This window comes from Dreissena polymorpha, chromosome 15 (assembly GCF_020536995.1).
Source record: "Dreissena polymorpha isolate Duluth1 chromosome 15, UMN_Dpol_1.0, whole genome shotgun sequence".
NCBI classification, from domain to species: Eukaryota; Metazoa; Mollusca; class Bivalvia; order Myida; family Dreissenidae; genus Dreissena; species Dreissena polymorpha.
In genome coordinates, this window is record NC_068369.1 from 60,432,298 (window position 1) to 60,460,156 (window position 27,859).

Sequence of the window (27,859 nt, forward strand, 5' to 3'; positions counted from 1 at the left end):
CAAATATCGTCGCTGTCGTTCTCAAACCTCGTAGCTCCAAAATTTTCAAAATATTTTTTCGTCTTTTCCGTCTGGCGCGAGTTTTGTGCTATATCTCATAGCTCTACGCCAATCAGAGCCATTGAAAAAGCCACGCGACGAAATGTTGTAGAATGATTGCCGGCTTTTTTCCCGGTGAAAAGTTGTAGCGACGCCTTTGCACCTACAGGTATGTCGTTTCGTTCGGACAAATTTGACAAAAACGTTTTTATAATTTTCTTTATTTGCAACTACGAGGTTTCCTATCAGGACGAATTGTCGTACCTCATAAAAATGACAAAACTGAGGTGACAAAATATCGTAGCTACCACGTCTGACTGTCAGTATGACTTATCAGTATGACTTACGCGTCTACGGCTTATACCGTATTTTGCAGCTTCATTTGTTTGGTATTTTTACAGAATTTCAATTTCTAAAACATCGTTATAAAAAAAGAGACGTTTTTTTCTTTCTCCTGAAAAGTTGGCATTTTGTAGCTACGAGGTTTGAGAACTACAGCGACGATATGAAGGTAACATCTGAAGCGACATAAAAGTTATGAGCATTTTTCGAAACCTCAAGGCAAAAGTGCGATGGACAGACATACGGACAGACAGACGGATATTACAAGACAGACAGTGCGACTGCTATATGCCACCATACCGGGGGTATAAAAAAAGTAAAGTTTTGATATAGGACAATAAAAATCCAACTTTGTAACATGAGGAAAAAACTCTATTTTTTTATGATTCAAGGGCCGTAACTCAGGAGTGTCTTAGTCAATTTAGCTAATTATCGAACTTGAACTAGATCTTATGACCTTACACATTTTCATAAAGTGTGGCGGAGATACTATGAAATTTGCTCGAGTAATTGAGCGGAAACAAGAAAAAACACAATTTTTCGATGATTCAAGGGTCGTAACTCAGGAGTGTCTGGGTCACTTTGGCCAATTATCAAACTTGACCTAGATGTTATTGCCTTTCACATTTTTATGAAGTGTGGCGAAGATCCTATGACAATTGCTCGAGTTATTGAGCGGAAACGAGAAAAAACGCAATTTTTCAATGATTCAAGGGCCGTAACTCAGGAGTGTCTGGGTCGATTTGGCCGATTATGGAACTTGGCCTAGATGTTATTGCCTTACACATTTTCACGAAGTGTGGCCAAGATCCTATGACATTTTCTAGAGTGATTGAGCGGAAACAAGAAAAGAAAAAAATTACCTTAATTTAATGGCCGTATCTCAGGAGTGTCTGGGTGAATTCAGCCGATTATCGAACTTGACCTAGATGTTATTGCCTTACACATTTTCATGAAGTTTGGTGAAGATCTGATCACAATTGCTTGACTTATTGAGCGGAAACTAATCCGGGCGGACTAACTGACTAACGGACAGTGCGATTTTAATATGCCCCCAAAACCTGGGGGCATAAAAAATTGTGTTCAAATGATTTTTTTGATACAAAACCCAGTTACCTCGGCCTCAAATTTTATTGGTATTTTCCCTTTCTCAGAAGTAACCTGTGGAAACCAACGTTCCAAAGACGGACAGACCTACTAACAGGCATGCCAACAGACCAACCAACCCAATGACCAATGCAAAGCAATATACCCCCTCTTATGTGAAAGGGGGCATACAAATTGTGCGATCCCAAACTAGGTGTGCATGTAGGCTAACTACCAACAAAATTGCAATGAAACTTTAACTTAAGTAACAGAATCAAAAAACTTTTTTATTTTAAGTAACAACCTTGATCTTGACCAAGGCAGGCCCAAAATATGAGCCCAAGTTGGGTCTTCACGGAAGCTGTCTAAATTGAAAGTTTAATTGATAGATGCAAACCAAAGTTATTGACCAGAAACCACCTGTTTGACACCACCCCACAGCCTGCAAGCCCACCATACCATAAACAAATAAACAAGACTTTCAATAAACTTTGTTCAAAACCTGGATACAACATATCATTGATTTTTAAATATAATATTGTAATCTTACAATTTTAAACTTACAAAAAAACTATTCATGACTGTTTTTAATTATATTGCATACACAAATGTTTGATAACTAGAATACACTGGAACAGAATAATGACTCTTGATGCATACCAGTCTGTGACAGGTCAGGTGACTCTGTTGCCATGGTGAACACATCAGCATCCCCGCCACCCATGGAGGAGCCTGCCATATATGGTGCCACAGGGGGGATTAGAGCCTTGTCTCTGAAATGAGACAATGGTAATACACTGCAATCATAGGGCTCGAACAGTGGTTGCAATGGGATATGCTAAATTATGATGCAAAAATGTAACACACTGCAACAGGTTCCGTTCAAATATACATCAACAAGTTTAATCTTTCAATTATACATATAAGTGTGATAATATTCAGCTATCTAAATTTACAATTATTTTTTTTAAATAAACAAACATAGAAAAAAATTTGGAATTCCAAAGGAAAAACTATTTCTTGTTTCTTATTTTCATCAAAGTTCTAACTGTCAAAATTCCCGACTTCATACAAGGGACTCTTAATTGAAGGTAAAAATGTGATCATATAAAATTTGGGTATGGGGTTGAGCATGAAATGGCCATATCAGCTTACTTTTTCTCTACATGATAGTAAAAGTGGGTAAATGATTAATGTAGAGTTTACCTTTTTTCAAAACAGATAAAACTTTGGTGAATAACAAACTAAAATAAAAGTTCTGAAGAAATGGTGCCAGAAAAATACATGTTTCAACAAAAATAGGGATTTTGTTCAATTTAAAATACTTTAAAATATTAAAATCTGAAAAAGTCAGACAAAAGCAAAAAATCATAAATGTACACAAGTTATGTACACTATGTGGATGTTGGAATATCCACATGATTTCATGCAGATTTGTGCATACCACACATAGACTCATGCTGTTTCTGCAACAATATGAGTGAATATGTTGATATTGGCACTTTGATTAGAATAACTGTTCTGAGTAAAGAACAATTGATTAATGGTTAAATTAACAGATACGGGAAGAATTTTATTTAACTTTCCTCGTTCAAATTAATGTTCTCGGTCATGAGATAATGCCAATTTGCAGACCATATAAACACATTTTTAAAATTTGTCAAATTAAAATTATACAAACTCTAAATTTTGATACCTACAAGGAATGTGTTACAGAAACGTATGCGCCAACAACACCACTTTTGACATAGACATAGCCTGTTATATATTGAATAGTGGACAAAAGGCCATAATTGAACTAAAACTGATCACAGTCTAAATTTCTTTGGTTCCCTTAGTATGAACATTGAGGATATTTTGCTGTGAAAGTGTGGGCGAGATTCACCCAGCATTTAAATTATAGTTGTTGTTTTTCATAGGACTATATATTCTATATACTTGGAAAACAGACATAGGGCCATAATTCTGCCAAAACTGTTTGCAATACTTCTTTTTTTAATTTCAGCTAAACATGGAGGTTATTCAAATAAGAATATTTTAGCAAGATCCAATCAGAAGGTCAAGAGAGTTTGACAACAAATTTTTGTAAAATATTTTATTTAAAAAAAATATAAAAATATCAAAGCATCATTATTCTGCCAAAATTCATAGCAGCCACAGTTCTTTTCTAAACCACCATCTACACTTTCAACTCTAAACCACCATCTACACTTTCAACTCTAAACCACCATCTACACTTTCAATTCTAAACCACCATCTACACGTTCAACTCTAAACCACCATCTACACTTTCAACTCTAAACCACCATCTACCCTTTCAACTCTAAACCACCATCTACACTTCCAACTCTAAACCACCATCTACACTTTCAACTCTAAACCACCATCTACACTTTCAACTCTAAACCACCATCTACACTTTCAACTCTAAAGCACCATCTACACTTTCAACTCAATCATCTGTGAAAGTTGGGCCAAGATCCACATCCTAATGTTAAAGTGGAGTTTAAAAAAAGTGTCGGGGGACTACATATTATACAGTGGAAAAACAGAAAAATGATCATAATTCTGCATCAAACCCTTGTACCATGATTCCTTTCTGCATTAGAAGTAAACTCAACTGTGAAAGTTTAAGGGAGATCCACCCCCCAAAAAAAAGTTAACAAGGGCTGTTTGTAAAACATGCATGCCCCCCATATTGTCAGTTGTAGTGGCAGCCATTGTGTGAATACGTTTTTTGTCACTGTGACCTTGACCTCGACCTAATGACCTGAAAATCAATAGGGGTCATATGCCAGTCATGATAAATGTACCAATGAAGTTTCATGATCCTAGGCCTAATTATTCTTAAGTTTTCATCAGGAAACCATTTTACTGTTTCGAGTCACTGTGACCTTGACCTTTGACCTAGTGACCTAAAAATTAATAGGGGTCATCTGCCAGTCATGATCAATGTACCTATGAAGTTTCATGATTGATCCTAGGTCTAGGCATTCTTCAGTTATCATCCGGATACCATTTTACTATTTCGAGTCACTGTGACCTTGACCTTTGACCTAGTGACCTGAAAATCAATAGGGGTCATCTGCCAGTCATTATCAATGTACCTATGCAGTTTCATGATCCTAGGCGTAAGCATTTTTGAGTTATCATCCTGAAACCATTTTACTGTTTCGAGTCACTGTGACCTTGACCTTTGACCTAGTGACCTGAAAATCAATAGGGGTCATCTGCTAGTCATGATCAATGTTCTTATGAAGTTTCATAATCCTAGGAGTAAGCATTCTTGAGTTATCATCCGGAAACCATTTTACTGTTTCAAGTCACTGTGACCTTGACCTTTGACCTAGTGACCTGAAAATCAATAGGGGTCATTTGCCATTCATGATCAATGTGCCTATGAAGTTTCATGATCCTAGGCGTAAGCATTCTTCATTTATCATCCGAAAACCATTTTACTATTTCGAGTCACTGTGCCCTTAACCTTTGACCTAATGACCTGAAAATCAATAGGGGTCATCTGCCAGTTATGATCAATGTACCTATGAAGTTTCATGATCCTAGGCCTAAGCATTCCTGAGTTATCATCCGGAAACCATTTTACTATTTCGAGTCACTGTGACCTTGACCTTTGACCTAAAAATCATTGAGGGTCACCTGCCAGTCATGATCAATGTACCTAGTAAGTTTCATGATCCTAGGCCTAAGCCTATTGAGTTATCATCCCGAAACCATCTGGTGGACGGACCGACCGACAGACCGACCGACCGAGGGACATGTGCAAAACAATATACCCCCTCTTCTTCGAAGGGCATAAAAAACCACAAGCCTCCGGACATACATAAGTATGGACGGACAAGTGCAATAATTAATGAGAACTAGAGCTGCAAAGATTCACCAACAGCTCCATTCGATTTAGATTTCAGACAGTCTGATACCAATTGCTTCGATTGGATTTATCTTTCAACTTAGTTTTATCATATATTTATTCTGCCTCAAAATAAACATTTCTGTTCAAATGTGTTGCATACCTAGATATCTTGGGCATTTGTGTGTTTGTTTGATATAATTTGGTTGGTTCAACAGTGTTTTAAAAACTGTTGAAAGTGGGTTATATTAACATTTGTAAGAAATAGTTAGCAAGAAATTGCCAATTTTCTGACAAACTATGTCAATATTTCAATAAAACACATACAAGAGAATAGCAAATTTAGTAGTTGCACTGGTGCTACCTCCTGCTAAATCAACGTTATGTTTGCGTTTGACATGTTGCATAAGATTAGTGGTTGAGCCGGACTTATGGTACGCCACATCCGTGAAGCACAGTTTACACATAGCTTTATCGGAAGGCTACCATCCCGAAACCCAAAATACTTTCCTCACTTTTGCACATCTGATAATTTCAATTTGTCGGTCACAACTTTTTCAGCCTTTTTGACGCTTTTTCCGACAGTAGACCGTAGCACGCTTATTGATTGGATGACTAAAGTAATAAGTAACCAATCGCGGGCGTCATAATCATGGGAAAAGATATAACCTATACCTTCCCATTTCAAATAGTCAGAGTACAGCGCGCTTGACTTATCTATTTCTATATGTTAAAGAAACGAATCGAATTTGGTAGGGTTGGTATCGTAATCCAATCAACGCATTTAAAACCGGTTTTCGATGCATCGAATTGAATCGTTGCAGCTCTAATGACAACTTTAGAGAATAACCATGTACGTAATTTGTAAATATTGTACTTTTGTAGTTAAAAGTATTGATTAATTCTTGTACTGACCCTTTATCAGGATCTCCATCCACTTTTTTCCAGGCCTTCTGACCGGGCTTCCAGTGGGTAGGAGGTGGGCTGTCTGACTTTTGGCGAGCCATCCTGTCATGTTTAAAGTGCGTTAAGAAAAATATCAAAATGAAATGAGCCTGGCTCTATGAAAACGGGGTTCAAGGCGTATGTAATTTGTTGTCCTGGATTAGCCTCTGCAGGCTGCGCAGTCTAAATAAGGACGACACTTTCCGCCTTGACTGGATTTTTGTGAGGAAGAGACTTTCTTTAAACTTAAATACCATAACAGTGGAATGTGCTCATCTGGGACGACACGTTACACACTAAGCATTAAGCCCCATTTTCCCAGAGCGAGATACAAATCCATAGCTTCTGGTATTGAACCAATATTGAAAACTTATAAGGATGCTTCATTGAAGTAGAATACTAGATTGTATTAGTCTGTATGCCAACAAACATCTTGTTTGAAGAAAGGACTTAGAAAACAATTACTTAACAAGAGCACCGCATAATGGGTGCCACGCTCGGCTGCGGGTGCAGTTTTGAATAAATGAAAGCTTGTCAGAATTTTTTATTTTTTTTAAGAGGTCACAGTGACCTTGACCTTTGACCTAGTGATCCAAAAATGGGTGTGGCATGTAAGACTCATCAAGATGCAGCTACATATGAAGTTTCAAAGTTGTAGGTTGAAGCACTTCAATTTTAGAGCCAATGTTCAAAACATTGACAAAATGTTAAGGTTTTAGCACGACGCGGACGGCGGACACGACGACGGACACAACAAGCTGGCTATGACAATACCTCGGGTTTTCTCCGAAAACAGCCCAGTCAAAAATACAGTTACTACCGGGTACTTTATAGTAAGATATGAGGGTAAAATATGGCCATATGTTCAGCTAAATATTTCTTTATCAGTCACAAGGGTAAAAAAGTGTTAAACAAAGGAAAGCACCAGCCTGGTTAAGCCCCACCAACCTGGCAGCTTCCTCCATCTTCCGTCGATCCATTGCCCCATCCTTTCTTCTGTCCATGCGCCTACGTCTCTCACGGGACCTTGACCTTGAAGACCCACTGGAGGACTGTCGCTGAAAACCATACCTCGCAGATATACCTCCCCTGTAAATTGATAGAACATTGACACAATAGTACAACTCATAAAAGCCATATGACATTATGAGGTAAAAATCATTGTGCACCTTCTGTCATGTGAACAAATCCAAATGCAGTTCTTTCAAAAATCAAATTTATTGAAAAAATTGAGGTAAGAAAACTAGGAAATTACCTTATTTTATTACTTCTTCTATTACTCCTCGATCGTGAACTACTGCCAGATGAACTTGATGTCCTATTTCTTTTATCTTTTGACTCTGACCTTGATTTTCGACCTTGCCTTCGTTTTCTTGACCTTGACTTTGAACTAGAAGATGACCCAGATCTTGACCTTTTCTTGGGATCAGGTGACTTTGACTTCTTCCTCGGGGATTTCGACACTGATTTTTTCTTCCTCGAGACAGAGTCAGAGCGTTTTCTAGCTGACCTTGACCGATCTGATTCTTTCTCCACTGGTGATGTAGACTTTAGCTTCTGTCGTATCTTTGTTGAAGCTTCTTTTTTCTGCTGCATGGGAGACTGCGACCTGGACAAAGCCTTCTGTCTAACTGGTGATTGAGAATCTTTTCCGCGGTCTCTCTTTTCAGTTGAAGATTTCCGTCTTCTGACAGGGGACTCACTTGCACTGTCTCTCTTATCACCTGAAGATTTACGTCTCCTGACAGGGGACTTACTTGCAGATTTTTTGATGCCGCTCTTGTCATCTGACGTTTTACGTCTCCTGACAGGGGATTTGCTTGCTCTGTCTCTCTTGTCAGCTGAAGATTTACTTCTTCTGACGGGGGACCTACTCGCAGATTTCTGAGGTTTATCAATCTTTTTAGGAGGCGAATCACTCCTTCCACCCTTGACAACCTTGGCAGCAACAGAAACTGTCCTCCTGGTCTCCTGCTCATCCTCAGATGAAGTCTTACTGCTCCTTCTTGGCTTTGCTGCAACACTTACAACCCTCTGCTCGCGATCCGATGATTCAGAATCACTGTCTCCCCTCCGTCTTCTATCCTTCTTACTTTGCGAGTTCACCTTCTGTGGCTTGGTTTTCTCGGCTCTTGATTCAAGAGCAGCTCTTCGTAACTTCTCTGTTTCTGATTCTGATGACTCAGATTGGTTCTGTTGCTTCTTTCGTGACTTTGCCTCGTTTATCTCCCCTTCCTCAGAGGAGGATTGTTGTCTATGTCTGTTTGCTGGTGGTGATTGCTGTCCTGAGGACATGCGGCGCTTTCTGATCCTGTCACGTAGGTCATTGCCTCCATTTCTTTCAGTGTCGCCATGAGCATTGTTACTGGAAATTTGAACAGATACTATAATATAATCAACTCAGTTATATATTCTTAGAAGAAACAATGACAAAGCAATTCATGTTGTCAAAACTGGTCGAAACTAAAATTTTATCCATTACAGACACCTTTATGTTCTTTAGCTGCAAAAGTATGAGCTAAATCCACAAAACTGTTTGGGGGTCTCATATCAAAGAATTTCAACAGATGTCTGTAAATTGACACCAAGGGCAATGCTGAATGTCTCTTACTGTGCGGCTACATTAAAGATTTAAATTTAAATTAAAAAACAAAACATAACTGATTTAAATGAGGATCTTTTTTTTAAAACGTAGACCTAAACAACACACAGAGAGAAAATGCAAAGAAAGACATTACCGTTCATTCTTCCTCTGCCTTTCTTTCCTGTCATCGTCATCACTAAAAGAAAAGCCAGAAATAACAATAAATGGACATTCTGTTTTGAAACTATGCCTTGATAGCTACAAAATTAAGGGTGTAATAATATACCAGTAAATTGCAAAAACGACAAAATATGATCTGATCATTTACAAAATACTTTTGGATGCTGCAGCTGGTCTAAGTGTCAAAACATCTTTGGATTCCACACAATATGGCAATTTGTTAACAGCGTTTAAAATTAAGTTTTATAAGATGTATTCTTTTAGTAAAGATTGACAATTAACAGAGTATGCACCATAATTTTAAAGTGACCTACACAAAGCAATATCTTAATGAGACACCTTAAGATCTTGACTACTTTAATATTGATAATGTATGCGCTGCAAATCACAATAAATATCTCAAAATATTGTAAAATTCTTTATTAATATTTTATCAGCCCTAAAACTTTTATTTTGAATTTTTGACCAGCATATTCAATCACTAATACATATAAATAATCCTTTTGAGCACAGCTCTTAACAATAATTCACACAATCATCCAAATTCAGTTTTTTTCAGCTGTTGAAATTTGAATAAAATCCAACAAGCAGGTTATGAGTCAAGTACACACACTTTGAGGAATAATATACACTAAGATTAAAAAAAAGACAGACAAAGGGCCATAATTTTGCAAAATCTCCTACACATCATGGTCATTGAATGTGTAAGTTGTGGCAAGATCCACCCAATAGTTTAAAAGAGGAAATGAAAACACAAGACAAAGGGCCATAGTTCTTCATAGCCAAAATTCCAGTCTTTATGAGAACACACAATTTCGGGACATTACATTTCATATTGGGAAATAAACAAAAGGCCATAATTCTGCAACTATGTTCCGGATACGTTCCCAAACAAAATTACTTTCTTAAACATCTTAAAGACATAAGTCATAAACTGTAAAAGGTTGAGCAAGATCTACCTAGTAATTAAAATGGCACTGAAAACACAAGCATCGAGACATACCGACATTCTAAGAGCTATTTAAGCACAATCATATTTTCCATACCTTCCATCCATCCTCATGCCCCTCTTCTCCTGCCTCTCTCTCCTAGGTTCCTCCCCTTTCTCCTCCCCTCGCTGCCTCTGCCCCTCTTGAGCCCGCCCACTGCGGTCATGTGACCAGCTCTGCCCCTCCCCCTGCCCCATGTCCTTGCTGAGGGGCTTCATGCGACTCTCTTCCTGGCGCCAGTGAGGCGGGGTCTGACTTCGACGGTACCTCTGCAATAAATATGAGCCTTGCTAGTAAACAGGGGGATAAATGCATGTGTGTAAAGTGTTGGTCCATATTAGCCTGTGCAGACCAGGGCGATTTTTTTTGCTTTTATTGTATTTTTTGTTTGAAAGATTAAATTTTTTTTTTTTACAAATTCCAGTTTTTGCGGAAAGTGTCATCCATGATTAGCCATTGCAGACTGTTAATCTGTGACAATACATTACGCACATGCATTTAACCCCCTTATCCATGAGCCACAGTCCGGCTCATATAATGTATACCAAAAACACAACCCATATTTAGACAGATATGATTTTTGATTGATCATGAGGGACCCGACTGTAGTTATCAACATTTAATACTCCCAAATATTTTAATTTTAATAATGTGACATGTCAATGGTTCATTGTCCAATTCTGCAGTCAAATCAGACCAATGAAACAATGTGTTATTACACAATTACATGCAGGCAGAGTTCTATATGTCATATTTACAGATACTGGAAAGCATAAGTCAACATGTTTTCTCTAGATATCATGCTGAAACCAATGTATTGATACACGAGAATGTGACCTTGAACTTTTGCCTAGTGACCTCAAAATCTTTATGCAGTTTCTTTTCTTCCCATGTAGCCAATACACAAATATGCATAATTGTCAGTCAAAGCATTCTAATATATAGTGCTGAAACAAATTTCCTATTAAACTGCCTCTGTCACCCTGACCTTTCGCATGGTGACATCAAATATGTGTTTTCCAGACTTCCTCAGTAAATATTATACCATTTTTCAAGATCAGAGGTAAAAGCATTCTCAATGTATTTTGCAAAAACACATCTACTGAGACAAGCCCATGACCATTCACCTGCTTGAATCAAAATCAAGACAAGTCCTCCCAAGTAAAATTCATACCAGTGTGCATGGTTGTTGGTAAAAGAGTTTTCTAGATATAGCATGTAAACTAATGGTACACAGTACAACCTACCTACCTACTGATCAACTGATTGACATTTTCAACTCAATATAACCTCACTTTTTTTGAGGGACATACTCTTTTCAAATTGTAAATTGTATAATTCATGTCCCTCAAATTGTCTGTAAAGTTACCTACCACATTGCCCCGACCCTTGATCTTTTGTCCATCCGCAGTGTACCGTATCCTGGTACGTTGGTTTTCTGTGCGGCCTTCCTCCCTTGGAGGCCTTTAATAACAACAACAATGTTTATAAGGAATGGTGCAATAGTACTTTCTTTGGGGTAAATGTAATTGTATACCAATAGACTGCATCATCAAGAGATGCTGTCATCAAAAAAGCCAGAAGCAAGGGTTGTTTTTTTTAAAGTTGCAATTGACATATTAGTTAATAGTAATTTTGTTTTAAGCATGCTTAAAAAAAATGAAAACAAAGTACAAATTGTGAGATATGTCAGCTAGTGTTCCACATTGATATTGTTATGTACATTTTGTGACAGTCACCTGATATATTGTCTGTGAAGACATATTTGATGGTGGACATCTGTAATTGCTAAATAATAAGTTTTATGCAAAATTAAACTTGAACAGTTAAACTACCACCAGAAACGCAATTCCACAAATCTTGACTTATGTATGCATCGTAAGCAAGATCTCAATATAAGCTACTTATGTTAAATCAAAGTTTGAATTCCAAATTCACCCACAAGAATAGTCAATGAATGGAATTGCTTTTCCTATTTTGGTAACAGTGACATTCATATCGACCTGCCTTCTCCCAAATGCAATTCCAGTCTTAGTATGCTAGGAAAACACCAAATTTCAGCACAATACGTCAAAGCATTCAAGTTATTTACAGGAAACTATTTTTTTACCTTGACCAAATAGGCCTCAAATGCTAGATCTGCTAGTATACTTTATTCACCTTAATTTCAACAAAATACCTAAATTTAAACTAGATTGAGTGACTTTTAATTTTATTTCTATCAACAGTTACTTTGACCGAACAAAATAAATGCCTCCCACCTTAGATAAGCAAGTGAAATACACAAACACATTTCATTTAAATGTATATATCCATTCTAATTGAAGCAACTTCTTATATATTTTTAGCAACAATGACCATGACCCATCTGGCATCAAATGCTGGGCCTCATGCAGGCATGCGAAATCAAAATATAATCAAGATTGGTAAATGCTAACTTAATTTGTTTCACACTCAAACTGGCCCTTTCTTGTTTACATGTAATTGTCAGAACTAAGGGTATATTCTATCCAAAAAGTATGCTTAACTTTGAGCACAATCTATACAGTTTCATTTAGATCTTAAGAAAGATTCATCATTGCTTTGGATTTTCAATTGTTTTTTGCTAATTTTTAATTAACAAATAACTTTTGTTTATTACATATATATTTATTACAAATTACTTTGTGCATGTATTTATATTAAATTTGTATAACAGTCACACACATTTGTGATTTGTTGTTGCTGATATTTGAAGAACAGAATGCAATCAAATATAACACTCTAACTTACTGGGCCTGGTCTTTGCGGTCACGTGACAGGAAGTTGTTGGAGGGGACTTCTGGGATCTCCTCTGGGCGGATATTCCCGAACACAGTGGCCGGCTCCACCTCCTCCTTCACTTCCCCCTCGTCTTCAGAACTGGGATAAAATAATACAGTTGAACTCCGAGATCTCAAACTTATGCAGTTGAACTCTGACTTATACAAATCAATTCTGATATTTCAAACATATTTAAGGGCCTTGATTAAGCAATCTTTATTTTTTACCCAACCCTTAACAAGTCACGTCATTTATGCCTTAGTACTGTCTTACTACAATTATTCGTTATTGGCAGTGAGCATTTCACCCATGCAGAGGAAATAGTGCATTTAGCCATTGGTGGGTCAGTCGGGAGAAAATATAGAATAGGATAAAATTATATCAAGATTCACTATGGAATGCCCCTATGTGAAGCTAGGTGGTCTTTAAAATAGGCCTTTAAAACAAATTTAACAAGAGGGCCATGATGGCCCTGAATCGCTAACCTGACTAACCAAATACAATCCCAACCCATTTTTCATCAAGATAAACATTCTGACCAAATTTCATAAAGATTGGATGAAAACTGTGACCTCTATTGTCTACAAAGGGTTTTTCTAATATTTGACCAATTAACCTAGTTTTTGACCCCAGGTGACCCAAATACAATCCCAACACAGATTTCATCAAGATAAACATTCTGATCAAAAATTTAATAAAGATTGGATGAAAACTGTGACCTCTATTGTCTACACAAGGTTTTTCTATTATTTGACCTAGTGACCTAGTTTTTGACCCCAGATGACCAAAATACGATCCCAACCCAGATTTCATCAAGACAAACATTCTAACCAAATTTCATGAAGATTGGATGAAAACTGTGACCTTTATTGTCTACACAAGGTTTTTCTATTATTTGACCTAGTGACCTAGTTTTTGACCCAAAATGACCCAAATACAATCCCAACCCGGATTTCATCAAGATAAACATTCTGACCAAATTTCATGAAGATTGGATGAAAACTGCGACCACAATTGTCTATACAAGGTTTTTCTATTATTTCCCCTAGTGACCTAGTTTTTGACATAGTGACCTAGTTTTTGACCTTAGATGATCCAAATACAATCCCAACCCAGATTTCATCAAGATAAACATTCTGACCAAATTTCATTAAGACTGGATGAAAACTGTGAACTCTATTGTCATCATCATCATCCTTATGGGGTTGTTTACCCTCGGGACTTCGGTTAGAAACCATTGCTTGAGCACACTGCTGAACATAAAACTCTACGTTTAAAAAGCCGAAAACGGCTATAATATGGTCAGCCCAATTTCACTGGGCTGTTCCATTTATAATACAACAATAAATTGCAGTGTTGATGCGGTGCTTAAATAAAAATCTATTGGTTTAAAAATATCTGTACTTTTCTATTCAAAAAGCGTTAAAAACGCCATATTCGACAATGTCTTGCCTAAAGCTGTTAGAAAGCGGCGTTTTCATTGGTTGACAGTATTTAAAAGCCTGGCTCTGATTCGTTATCTCTTTCACGTCCGTCCACGCAAACGCAAGTAGGTCAATCCGTTTTGAGATGTAAAATTTACACAAAGAACAACCTTGAAATGGCGTCTGCTCCTGCACGGACATGAAAGAGACAACCAATCATATTGTATGGCGTCTGCTCTTTTGCACTTTTTAGATGTAAACAAAGCTGAATTTCATTAGGAAATGTATGAAACAAGAAGGAATAATTACATCCTTTAATACTTGAATCTATTTGAATTTAATATGATTGGTTTATGTTATTAAACCACTATGAAGATGTTATATTAATATTATTGATATTATTATTATTATTATATGTATGTTGTTTGTGTTGAAAAGAGAGAGAAGGAGAGGAATAGCCCAATTTTTATAAGTATTGATGGTGAATACACATACTATTTATTATATGTGGTATCATCATTACTAGACTCATTGTTCAGTATTTACTGCAATGGGTTGTTGGAGTCTTGAAACTTTGTGATCTGTGTTTTAAATGTTAAAATCCAAATAGGATTACTTTTAATATAATGTTTATAGAAAAGAAAAGGAATACACGGATGTGTTATATGTTTGTAAACCAAAAACAAATAATAATATTTAAGGATTTTTAGATCACAAAGTGGTTTAACATTGCCACTATGTATTTACATACATAATAAAGTATCAAAATTAGGTGTATATTTAAGGTTTAAATTTAATGTCATACAACAAGATCTAGGCAGTGGGAAAATATAACTATCTACAACATTAATTAGTAGGAAAGTTAGAGCCTGGTTGAATAGCTCTCATATGAAAAGAGAATTTTCATGTACATATAGACATGCAGTTATATGGAAAATTTTAATTGTAATTGTGTATATATTTATGTATGTGGCTCAATATTAAACACTTGCAGACAGGGAATATAGCCGTAAATTGTAATGCTCCAACATAAGACCCTGTCTGTATGGAACTTAAAGAGGATTGGGCTATGGAGAAGAGAAGTCCCCCCAGAGTGGCGTTAAAACAATATTCAAAAGTGAAATTTGTAAAAACCCTTATATAATAAGGGTAATAACTTACGTGTCGCCAACTGGTCACCTTTATAGGGCCACATAAAAATCATGGGTAAAACAATGTGCTTTACAGTTAAAAAGGAGACAAAACAACTAAATTTGTACAAAAAATACATTATTTACAATATGTACAGCACTATATGCATTTATATATATAAAATACAAGTTGCCACCCTGGAGGGTTGAAAGAAGAAGAGATTTGGAAGTGTAGGCTGGAGTGAATAGGGGAATAGCCAGCAGGGGCGATGCCCCTAGGTTGAACTAAGGCAGGTAATTGTGGGGATGGGGTCAACAACGGTTGTTTCCCCAGGACCAGAGGGAGTGCACGGTAGATGAAAAAGTTTGAATACAATTGAAGGAAATTAAAAAAAGCGTGATATAAAATTGGTAAAAAGACCAGATATTACCTAAATGCAGTAACAAACCCCACAAAAAGCTCTTATCCAATCAATATTATTAATATATTGGGGATAACAATAGAGTAAATAGTACTGAAGTACCATATCTGCTATGTAAAATAGCAATTAAACACAGAAACCAGGCAATTTGCTATTTAAAATAGCAATTTAACATAAAATAAGGAATTTGCTATATAAAATAGCAATTTTAACAAGGATTTATGTAATACAAGGTACAAAGTTTGCTATGATGTAGAAATAGCAATATAAAGAAAATGTTAAAGCAATTTGCTATATAAAATAGCAGTTTCACACAAAAATAAGGAAATTTGCTATACAAAATAGCAATTTTAACAAGATTTAATGTTTTACAAGGTACAAAAATTGCTATGATGTATTAACAAAATCTACAATAATACCAAGGAATTGATTTTACCCTGAATAGGGCTAAATAAGGATTTTGCAAGATATAAGACCCTGCATCGTGCACTCCAGTCCGACATGGCTTTTCGAGTTTGAAGGGGAAAGGGTGGGGTGTAAAAGGGAAAGAGAGGGGGTGCAATGCAGCCAACAATCCCAGGTTACTGGACAGCCTCCTCCTTTCTTATAATAAGAACTGCCATAAAATATGGTTATATTAAGACACTGAGAAATGTAAATGGTGGACTAACGTCATACTCTCTTAAAAATGTTTTAAAATAAAGATTACCAGGTCAAAACCATTGGCATGATTTAGAAAGGGCGGTGTAGAACAAAAATCCTCTTAAAAACTAAAACAAGATTGTGTAAAGGGGACACAAACCCAACGCAATTACTAGATTACGTCAGATTTGTGTAAAGATTACACAGTTTAAAAGAAAACAGTCACAAGACTGAATAATTGTTCGGGTGTTGGCTGCTCTCCCTCCCCCAATGAGCTAGATTTTGTCAGTTATCTGACAATCTAGAAGGTCTTTGGCGAGGGCAGAGAAGATCCGGCCCCTAGCTGCTCCCTTGGGGTCTAGCACCTTGGAAAGGTTTAAAACTAGTCCATGGAAGTGCAATGCAGCTTCGAGGTGGTCCCTCTGCGCCTTATGGTTAGGACAGTGCAGCAGAATGTGGGGCAAAGTGAGGGGTTCCTGGCACCTAGGACATGCAGGGTCTACACCGAGGACATACTTTCCCGCGCCACCGGGTAATAGGGTGGTTCCCATCCTCAGGTGCGTGATGGCTCTGTCAAGCACAATGCTTGCTGAGTATCTGTCAGGCGGCCTGACTCCATATGACCCAAATACATTCCCAAGCCAGATTCATCAAGATAAACATTAAAACCAAATTTCACAAAGATTGGATGAAAACTGTGACACCTATTGACTACACAAGGTTTTTCTATTATTTAACCTAGTTTTTGACCTAGTGACCTAATTTTTGACCCCAGATGACCCAAATACATTCCCAAGCCAGATTTCATCAAGATAAACATTCTGACCAAATTGCACAAAGATTGGATGAAAACTGTGACCTCTATTGTCTACACAAGGTTTTTCTATTATTTGACCTAATTTTTGACATAGTGACCTAGTTTCTGATCCCAGATGACCCAAATACATTCCCAAGCCAGATTTCATCAAGATAAACATTCTGACCAAATTTCATAACGATTAGATGAAAACTGCGACCTCTATTGTCTACACAAGGTTTTTCTATTATCTAACCTAGTGACCTAGTTTTTGACCCCAGATGACCCAAATACAATCTCAACCTAGATTTTATCAAGATAAACATTCTGACTAAATTTCATAAACATTGGATGAAAACTGTGACCTTTACTGTCTGCACAAACAAATTGTTGATGATTTTTCAATTATTTGACCTAGTGACCTAGTTTTTGACCCCAGATGAACCAAATACAATCCCAACCCGGATTTCATCAAGATAAACATTCTGACCAAATGTTATAAAGATTGGATGAAAACTGCGACCTCTATTGTCTACACAAGGTTTTTCTATTATTTGACCTATTATAAGACCTAGTTTTTGACCTATTGACCTAGTTTTTGACCCCAGTTGACCCAAATACAATCCCAACCCAGATTTAATCGAGATAAACATTCTGAACAAATTTCATAAAGATTGGATGAAAACTGTGACCTCTACTGTCTACAAAAACAAATTGTTGACGGACGCACGCACACACAACGGACCCCGGACATCACACGGTCACATAAACTCACCATGTCACTTCGTGACAGGTGAGCTAAAAATAGGATTTGTGTCCAGTGTGTGTAAAATTTTCTCAGTGAAAAGAATACAAGTACTACTTCAAGAGGTATACTTATTTAACCAACCTTGATTCCACTCGCTTCTTCTTTTTCTTCTCTTTCTTCTGCTTTTTCCTTTTCTTTTTATCTTTCTTCTTCTTTTTCTTCTTTTTTTCCTCCTCAGACTCGCTGGATTCAGAGCTGGCGTCACTGGAATGTCCACTTAATTCTTCCTCAGACACAGGTTTTGTTTTCTTGGCTACAAGGTTATGTACATGTTCAAATTACATGATGCAAATGAAGTGAAACTGAACACTCAAGCATATTTCAATCCATTACCAGGAGATAGGAGCTACAAACTGGACAAACTGGGCTTGATGCATGTGCGTAAAGTGTGCAATATCCAATGAGGGACAACACCTACACTGCACTTTTGTTTAGAAACTTCATTTTCATAAAAGCAGAGTGTTGCAATTGATAAGCCTGTGCTTATTATTGGGAGTATTCTACATATCCTTAGATTGGAGAGTTTTTTACCAAAGTTTCAAAGTTTATTGGCAATCAGGCATTCTGTCTTTGGCCAAGTTCATGTATACAAAAGAAATATTATTATATGGCCAAGACAGGAAATCATACAAAAATAGTAATACCAGAAGAGCCAATATGACAATCCTACCAATATGTGTGACTATTAAATACAATTATGTTTGTTAGCATACAATTATACAACAGCTAGACTATATAAATTCACAAACCAAGCAAGATAACGCAGTCGCTTAAAGCCATGTCTGCTGACATTTTATAGTATAGCTACTTTATTTTATAGCTCCTTAGTTTGATACAATCTTGGGCATTTATTTTTTCTGACACTCATATAATACACCAAAAATTTAATCATAAAGCAATCAAATCGTTCATGGTTAATCAGCCTATAAAATGTAAAAATTGTCCAACATATAGGTGACAAACTCTATATTTTTCATTGCATTCTCCTTACTTAGACCCTCTTTAAGAAACTCCAATTCGTGTACGCTGATCAACACATAGCTGATATTGACCAATCAAAATCAGTGTTAACTATCACTTGATCCACACATAGCTGATATTGATCAATCAAAATAAGTGTTAACTATCACTTGATCAACACATATCTGATATTGACCAATCAAAATCAGTGTTAACTATCACTCACCCTTGGCCTTAACCTGGAGCACAAGTTCCCCACAGTTGCCTATGACTACAGGCTGAAGGGGGCGATTCTTTTTGTCGGTCTCCAAGTTTTCAATTTTCTTCACAAAAGCTTGACCGCTGATCACTTGTCCAAACACTACATGCTTCCTGTAATAAATACAGAAGCAGACTTATATTACGGATCTTATTAATTTATTATAAAGCATTTTTATCCTAAATAATACATTTTGGCACATAAAAGTTGAATTTTTTTTTCATTATAACATTTCAACACGTTTGCTAAAGTAGAACTTTCCCAACTTGATTTTCTATCTCATTTTGTTAGAATTTATTACAAAATACAATTATACAGAGAAGTTTAAAACAAAAAGCACTGCAATTCGAACAAGAGATGTGTTTGTCAATGCCCCCTATTGCGCCGCTTTGAAATAAAATTTCAATATATCAATTGGCAGGTTTAGAAATTATCTCCCTTTTAAAGCTTGTTACTTCCCTTGGATTGTATTTTTTTACTTTTCACCTTGAAGGATGACCTTGACCTTTCACCACTCAAAATGTGCAGCTTTGTGAGATACACATGCATGCCAAATATCAAGTTGCTATCTTCAATATTGAAAATGTTATTGCAAAAGTTTAACCAAGGTTAAAGTTTGTGACACACACAATGAATGACAGACAGACAGCCAGGCCAAAAACAATATGCCACCGATCTTTCGATCCGGGGGCATAAAAAAAATCATGGACATTTCATATCAGGACAGGGTATCCACAAAGTTTACATACAATTAAGTCAGAATGTCAGAATAGCAGCTGAACAGAGTAAATATTGTTCAACATATTGCATAATTAAGTTTAATGCAAGTATGAATAACAGCCTTTGGAGTGAAAGTGTTGGGAATAAGAAAGAAACTAAACATTGAGTATAAAGCACAATGCTTACACTTACCCGTCCAAGTGTGGCGCAGGCTTAGTAGTGCTGTGATCATCAACATAAAAGAGAAGAAAATATATCCACTATTAAAATACTAACAATGGTGTTACATAATCACATAAAGACATGACAGAATAACCAGTTAGTAAGTATATACTACTCAAAGATAAATCTAAATACTGAGAGAATGTACTGCCAATCAACAACCTTATTTGTAATAATCAAATTACAATACTTGTCAGTGTGCTCATATGAACCGCTGTCTGAGAGAAAACACTTGCCGCTTAGACTGGATTTTTATTAAGAAAAGACATTCTTTAAATGGAAAATTCCACAAAAGCTGAAAGAGTAGTCCCTGATAAGCCTGTGCAGACTGCACTTTAGGCACATGCATTAAGCCTAGTTTTCCCAGGCTGATATAACTGTAACCCATACATGAAGAACTGTGAGCCGTTGGTGTCCTTCCCTCTGTTGGCCATGGACAGCAGGAACTCCCTCGTATGCTTCTCTATAAAGTTCTCATCTGAAATAGCAAGAGCCAAGAGACCAATATAAACCCTTGTAAGACCCTTTCAGCTTTTATCAGGGACCGAATTTAACCTATTAAGGCACTTGCATTTTTTTGCAAGTTATTTTTTTTTCACTTTCAAAATGAAAATCTTACTTGCAATTGCGGAATTTATATCTTTTATTTTAAACAGTACATTTCTTGTACCATATTGCCTAAAATTGTGCATTATATGTTGGCTACTTAAATAAGCATAATCATTGTCGCTGTCAACAACATAATCTAGATTAATGTTAAATTCAGTCATCCATTTTTTAACCTTTGAGAGCTGCTGTCGGCGTGGCTTTCTCTGTAGTTTTTGAGGCTTTTAGTTTCTTTGCTGTCTCAGCGTCCTCAGACGCCAGCCTCTTCAGAAATTTGTCCATGATTGATGTACGTTTTTGATTGTGCAGACGGAAAGATTTTTAGAAAGTCGCGATCACCGAGACGCTGATTAGCCGCTAGCACCTTGCGAACTATAGCTCGTACCAGAGTAGATTCCCTTGAGTCTTACAACAACAACAATGGTGGCCGAATGTGTTTATGCAATTCTTTAACACTTTAATCGTTTAATTTAAGCAAGATTTTTATCTTGAAAATGGGAGTCCTGATTAGAGAAAGTAATTTCTCTCAATACTTAAAGGATTTATTTGAAATGCCAAATATTTAGTAGCTAAAAGTGAAACTGGCTTACACAATTTTACTCCATTAAGAGTACTTATAACAACAGTGACAGTCTAAAGACTTGAAGTTTAAGAGACTTTTCAATTTAGACGCTGTGTACGGTGATTTTATGCAATATTTTCCTTCTTGAACCCCACCCCCACTTTCTGTTTCTTGATGTTCAAAGCGTAATATTGTCAACACTGTATATTTTCCAAACTGACTGCATTAAATTCCCAATGTTATATATTTTTTTATAAATGTAAACATTTATTTTATTTCCCTATCCAGATTATGAGTTGAACCATACACGTGTAAACAAACAAGTTTATAGGAAACAGTTTTTGAGTTAGGACGAATTGATAGGCTCCATGTGATAAGCCTCTAGTGACTTGGACTGTTACTATGAAATTTGTTTGGTGCTATGACATGTACCATTGGCCATGATTTGCTATATTAAAAACTGTTTGCTACACTATGATATCATACAGGATAAGAATTGCTTTGTTATTGTTAAATAAAATATAAAAAAGCAATAGTTAATACTTTTTTTCCATTTCCAGTTTTTGCAGGCTGAGAAACACATTAACTGGTTGCCTCACAAGAAATTTTGGCCCAATGTGGTCCAATACGTACAGACCCACAAACCAGACAACAGACAAACCAACCAACTGAAAGCTTGACTCAAATATAAACCCTGTCAAACTTAGATTTCCTTGGTATAGCAAATACTTCATGCCAGTTCCAACAGAATTGCTACTTTATCTAATGTTCAATATACATCTCAACATACCAGCAAACTGTCCTCCATATATAGACTCCCCTCCTGTACCATCACCTGAAATCAGGAATCAATGTACAGGTCATGACAATGCAGACTCCTGAAAACATTCTGATTGATTAAAATATATGTTATAAAAAAATAGAAACAGTTTTACTTAAAGGGGCCTTTTCACAGATTTTGGCATGTTTTGAAGTTTGTCGTTAAATGCTCTATATACATGTATGTAAACATAAGTGTGATACCTTTGGTGAAGTCTCCACCCTGTACCATGAAGTCTTTCACCACACGGTGGAAGGGGGACCCCTTGTAATGTAGGGGTACCTCAGTCTTTGTGCTCAGGCCATTCTCACCTGTGTAGGGATACAAAACAAACATATAATATGTTGACACTGATGAAAATGTCAGGATTCTGTATTACATTAAAGTCTTCGTATAAGCATGTAAATACATTAAAAAATAGTTTTAAAGTGCAAACAGTCTCAAAGACGTCCAGAGTTAAATACATGAAAAATTGACTTAAAAACATTTGAACAAAGACTTCTGATTAAAGAAAAATTAACAAATAACATATAAATTATATATATATTTATTATATTTAATATAATACTATAGTGTACAATTTTTGGCAAACTGTTGCCATAACATTGACAACTACAGGTAATACAGATAATTTTAAGGAACAGAAAAGACCCTAAAATGTATCATTGTAATATTTCCTTGAAGATTACCTAAATCAAATGCACAATTTCAAATAAAAACTTCTATCATAATCTGATTAATATGATTACACCTGCTAGATTCTGAAGATGTGCAGGATGTGTCAATTTTACCTAGCTCTTTACCTATCATACATTACAAGCGTTTGTACTTATTATTTATTAAATAGAAACACAAGCATATGGCGTGGATGTCCTCACACATGTTTGTCTCAAAACTCCTCTGATGTCAATGACAAACTGTGTAAAGCCCCATAAACACTAAAAATCAATGAATATTTTTGTAAAATATTATGTTAAATAAAGTTATCCCATATAAAAATACCTTTTTCCTTATAGCAATAGCAAAATTTTCAACGCTAGATGGGGTAAGGTAGCATAGATTTAACAATATACAAATGCTCGTTTTTATTTTGTTTGTAACAATGTATTCCATGTAATTTTTCTGTAACAATATCCGAACATTTACAAGCACATGCAATATTATTGGCTTCGAGTTCGCTGGTTAATGTTCGGATATCATCCTGGGAGTATTTATGTGGCTTTAATGGCCAAATTAACTTTTGACACCTAAGTGTCACCTTACATTTAAGGTAGGGATGGAGACAGGTGATACACGCTACATTCAATCTCCTCGTAGTCTGGTAGTCATATTTCATATTGCATGATGACTAACTACATTTCAGTTTTATGGCTAAAATTGACCTACAACATTCAAGTGTGACCTTTGATGAAGGGAGAAGTTATTTTAATATCCATTTATATATGGCATAGACAGTATTTTTTTGACTGACATCTGGACAGACAGAGGGCCATAACTCCAAAGTGTATATTATTTTAGGTGGTTTATAACCTTGGCCCAATTTTAAACTTCTACAAATTTTCAGAAAGTTTTGTGACAAGCAATTGAGAACTGGTTAAACAAGAGCTGTCAGAGGACAGCGCGCTCGACTATTCGAGTGCTTGACAGTATAACTTAAGCCATCAAGGGGAAATTGTTCATATTCAATAATTTATTAGACGATTTTTCAAAAAAAAAAAAAGGATTTATTTTTGGTATATTTGGAGGGGGGTAGGGGGTTGAGAGGGGGTATAATGTGGGGTGTGGTCATTTATTAGATGATCTTTCAATAATAAAAAATGGAAAAATAAAATAATTTTTTTTGGGGTGGGGGTGGGGGGCAGGGATTCTGGGTTGGGGCGTGGGGTATTGTTTGGGTGGAATCCATTGTGGTATTCAGGTAAGTGTTGTTTTGTCAAAGTATTAATAAAATCTGATCATAAATAAAGAAGTTATGGCAATTTAAGCAAAATGTTCAATTATCTAAGTATAAAAGGGGCCATAATTCTGTCAAAATGCTTGATACAGTTGTCTGCTCTTGATTATAAGTTGGGGTCATGTTGGTAAATAAGTATGCAAAATATGAAAGCAATATGTCAAGGGACACAGGAAATATTAGGGGTAGTACGCAAACTTTAACATAGATTTATCAATAATATGCATATTCTAAGAATAAAAGGGGCCATAAATCTGTCAAAATGCTTGATACAGTGGTCTGCTATTGTTTATAGGTTGGGGTCATGTTGGTTAACATGTTTGCAAAATATAAAAGCAATATGTCAAAGGACATAGGAAATATTTTAGGTACATGTAGTACGCAAACTTTATTATATTTTTTACTTCTAATATGCATATTCTAAGTAAAAAAGGGGCAATATTTCTGTTAAAATGCTTGATACAGTTGTCTGCTCTTGTTTACATGTTGGGGTTATGATGGTAAACAAGTATACAAAATATGAAAGCAATATGACAAGGGACAATGAAAATAATTTGGATACTACGCAAACTTAAACATTTGCACGCTCATGGAAACGCCAACGGCAACGCCGGGGTGAGTAGGATAGCTCAACTATATATATTTCATATATAATAGTCAAGCTAATAATGGAGCAGCAAACTATACGCCTTCAAACAAAAACAAATTGAAAGTCAATCTTTTCTTTACCTGTACACAGTACTCTGAAGTTCTCACATGTTTTTGGAGCCAGATCCGAGAACAATTCAAATACAATGCGCCCAACTGCAAAAAAATTGTTTCTGATTAAAGGAAAAGCTATTTATTTTAAACTATATACTAAAGAACTATTCACAGGCAATATCAATTCCAGAAAGTGTTATTCTTGCCATTGATGAAAATGTGACTTTCACCTTGGACATTATTAACTTCACATTAAGTCTTTAATTATATTCAATAAAAGATTGGTCCTAAAAAAGTGAAGGTCCAGTTGTTTTTCTCTATTTGACATCACCCACTGCCCTGTAAAAATGGGCCTACTTTCAGTGAGACTATGTTAGAAACAACCCATTGAAATCTTTGAATACTTCTGGTATCTTACCATTCTCTCCATCAATAGTGATGTCAAAGAAGCAGCGAGGTCGATGCTTGGGAGGTTCATCCATGGTCTGCAAGCAGATCAATTGCATGTTGTTACCGGGGGTCATAATGACCATAAAGGCAAGTCACTGATCAATCAAGAGCAAGTAGTGTGTATCCCCAGGCACATAAGGGCTATATTTTTCCCCTAAAACAAATGTCCACATAAAGTTTGTAGTGAAGCAGACCATTCAAGTAGTATAAACCTGGCACTTCGATAGCCAAGTTAAATGGGGTACTCTCTGATTGGAGTTATATCACCGGAATTAGGCCCCCCCCATCAGTGTTTTTGTTCGTTCCAAATCGGGTCCAGTAATCAGCCTCATTCCAAATGGAAAAAGTCTACATTTTCCCAAATGGGAGCTAGCAATTCTGTATTTTTTCATTATTTTTTTTAGATCTCAATATTTTGTTCATCTCCCATCCATATAAGTTCAACTTTTAATAGTAAATATATTACTGAAAACACGTCTTGTATTCTCAATTTTGAAGAATTCATAAGTTAAACAACAACACTAATTTCCCAATTTTAGTCAAAATGCCACAAATTTTCCAGATTCAGGGCTTTCGGAAACGCTTAATCAAGCGTATTTGTATGCATAAATTCGAAAAATGATGCTACTTTGAAGCCAATTGAGTTGCCAGGATGCATTTTTTTGGACAACTGGGTTCTTCAAGTCAATCCATTAACAAACAAAACCTGTAAAGCAACCTGATTATTTAAACTTAAGCCAACATAATTTATTTCCTCACACCTGTTTAACAAGTGCAGTAATGTTTCTAAATTGTCCTAATAGTATTCCCACATTCCATCCCCTAGGGAGCTAAGCCCTGATGCTTTTTCTGACAGTATATGCATGCTTCCAGTAATGTACTATTATTTGACGACTTTGAAATAGCCACTTGCTGATGTGTTACAAATGTAAAGTTTTAACTTCCTAGAAACTTGCCCCAACTCGGCATTCACATCAAAGACCTTTTTATGTCTGCTAACACCATTCACAACTTGCAGTTTTTAGGCATAGATTTAATTTATGTCATCCAGTAACACTGTTGGTTTTATTGGTGTTTCAAATGGATATACCATTGTAGGGTAATGATATGGTTTTGTTTACAAAAAAGTAAATGTATATAATTGGGGTGTGTATGTAAATAAAGATCAATAAAAATAAAGAGAACATAATAAAGATAAATACAAATAAATAAAAATAAAGAGAACATAATGAGTGGGGTTCCTAATGTCATTTTGTATTTGGGTTTTTAATAATGAAACCAACAATTTTATTATTTATGATTTTATATTCATTTTTTATTTATATGGATTTTTTGCTGAAAATTTGAAGATGAGTGCAATATTCATTGGGACTCCTATTTTTTCTTTTGGACTCCTACTTTTTCCAAGTAATTCTAGTGAGACCCCTCAGATCCAAAGGGACCTGGCCCCATTCCCAAAATGGTTTTTAAAAAAAATACTGCCTATGCAAATTGTTCATGCTACTACAGTGTACGTGGCACTAGAATCCCTTGAAAAACAAAACAGTGTGCAAGTACACAATTTTGACATGGATTTTACTGGAATTAAATAATTTTTGGCAGGTGAATCATTTATTGTCGCATTATTTCTCTTGATTGTTTTGTTAAGTATGTCACCGGAATTTGATCACTGGAGGATATAAGAGGGAGCCTACCAGAATTCAAAATGCATATTCAACATGAAAACGTATGTAAGAAACTCTACACTAAGCATGAGGTGAAAAGAGAAATCAGTCTATAATAGCAATTATCTTTAAAATTTAAATTATGACAAAGTATTTTCTGTTGCACACTTATTTATTTTTGAGTCTTATGTGCACCTAGAGATTTATAAAGGATACATAATTAACGTCGAAAAACCATGGATTGTCAGACAGAAGTGATTATGGCAAGTACCATGCGGTCCTTCGTTTCTGTATAAAGATATAAGTGAGTAAATTATCTATCTATAACGCTAATCTTCTTAATTTTCAATGTGTGTTTAGTCGCGGAAACTCATGACAATCAAGAGGTGCAATCTGTATCCATCGAATTTACTTCATGATAACTTTGTAGCATATCGTACTATTTTAAGGCACTTTGAGAAGTCTAGATGCGGCTTTTAAGATAATGTTTTGAACAAAAAATAATTATTATCGAAAACAAAACAAATACCAGCGTCACGAGAGGCTACCAACCGAACCCAAGATATACTAGACAAAAGTGACGGTCACACTATACAAATTGTTTCACAACTCATCGCAGCGGCAGCAACATTCCTTGAGGTAGCATTTTTTTGCAATTAAAGTCGGAATTATTTGTTTATCAATATCGTTTTGTAAGCGAACTGTAGGCTCTTGTATATTATCAGCAATGCAACTTATGTCTTCTGGGCCATTGTATGAAGAGTCGCCCCATCGACAGTTCGTCCCTTAACGACTGACCTTTTAACAAGACCCTTAGCAATTTTGTTGAGACATTTTTTCTTCGCAATAAAAATTAAAGATGGTTAACATCTATTTTCCTCAG

General features: G+C 36.0%; 1 protein-coding gene across 1 annotated transcript in view; it reads right to left on the reverse strand.

The window, feature by feature from the left end:
* Positions 1-27,549, reverse strand: part of LOC127861096 (peptidyl-prolyl cis-trans isomerase 1-like) — a 59,581-nt gene extending 32,032 nt beyond the window's left edge. Inside the window, exons 1-17 of the mRNA XM_052399471.1 lie at positions 27,506-27,549; positions 25,281-25,347; positions 24,890-24,964; positions 22,410-22,517; positions 22,177-22,221; positions 20,609-20,696; positions 20,189-20,218; positions 19,244-19,389; positions 18,139-18,310; positions 12,806-12,934; positions 11,407-11,497; positions 10,091-10,302; positions 9,019-9,060; positions 7,536-8,645; positions 7,229-7,369; positions 6,251-6,343; positions 2,128-2,240 (exon numbers count right to left, since the gene is read on the reverse strand). Coding sequence (XP_052255431.1) covers positions 2,128-2,240; positions 6,251-6,343; positions 7,229-7,369; positions 7,536-8,645; positions 9,019-9,060; positions 10,091-10,302; positions 11,407-11,497; positions 12,806-12,934; positions 18,139-18,310; positions 19,244-19,389; positions 20,189-20,218; positions 20,609-20,696; positions 22,177-22,221; positions 22,410-22,517; positions 24,890-24,964; positions 25,281-25,344 — 2,659 coding nt within the window. The 5' untranslated portion in view covers positions 25,345-25,347; positions 27,506-27,549. The remainder of the gene's footprint in view (positions 1-2,127; positions 2,241-6,250; positions 6,344-7,228; positions 7,370-7,535; positions 8,646-9,018; positions 9,061-10,090; positions 10,303-11,406; positions 11,498-12,805; positions 12,935-18,138; positions 18,311-19,243; positions 19,390-20,188; positions 20,219-20,608; positions 20,697-22,176; positions 22,222-22,409; positions 22,518-24,889; positions 24,965-25,280; positions 25,348-27,505) is intronic.
* Positions 27,550-27,859: the final 310 nt, after the last annotated feature.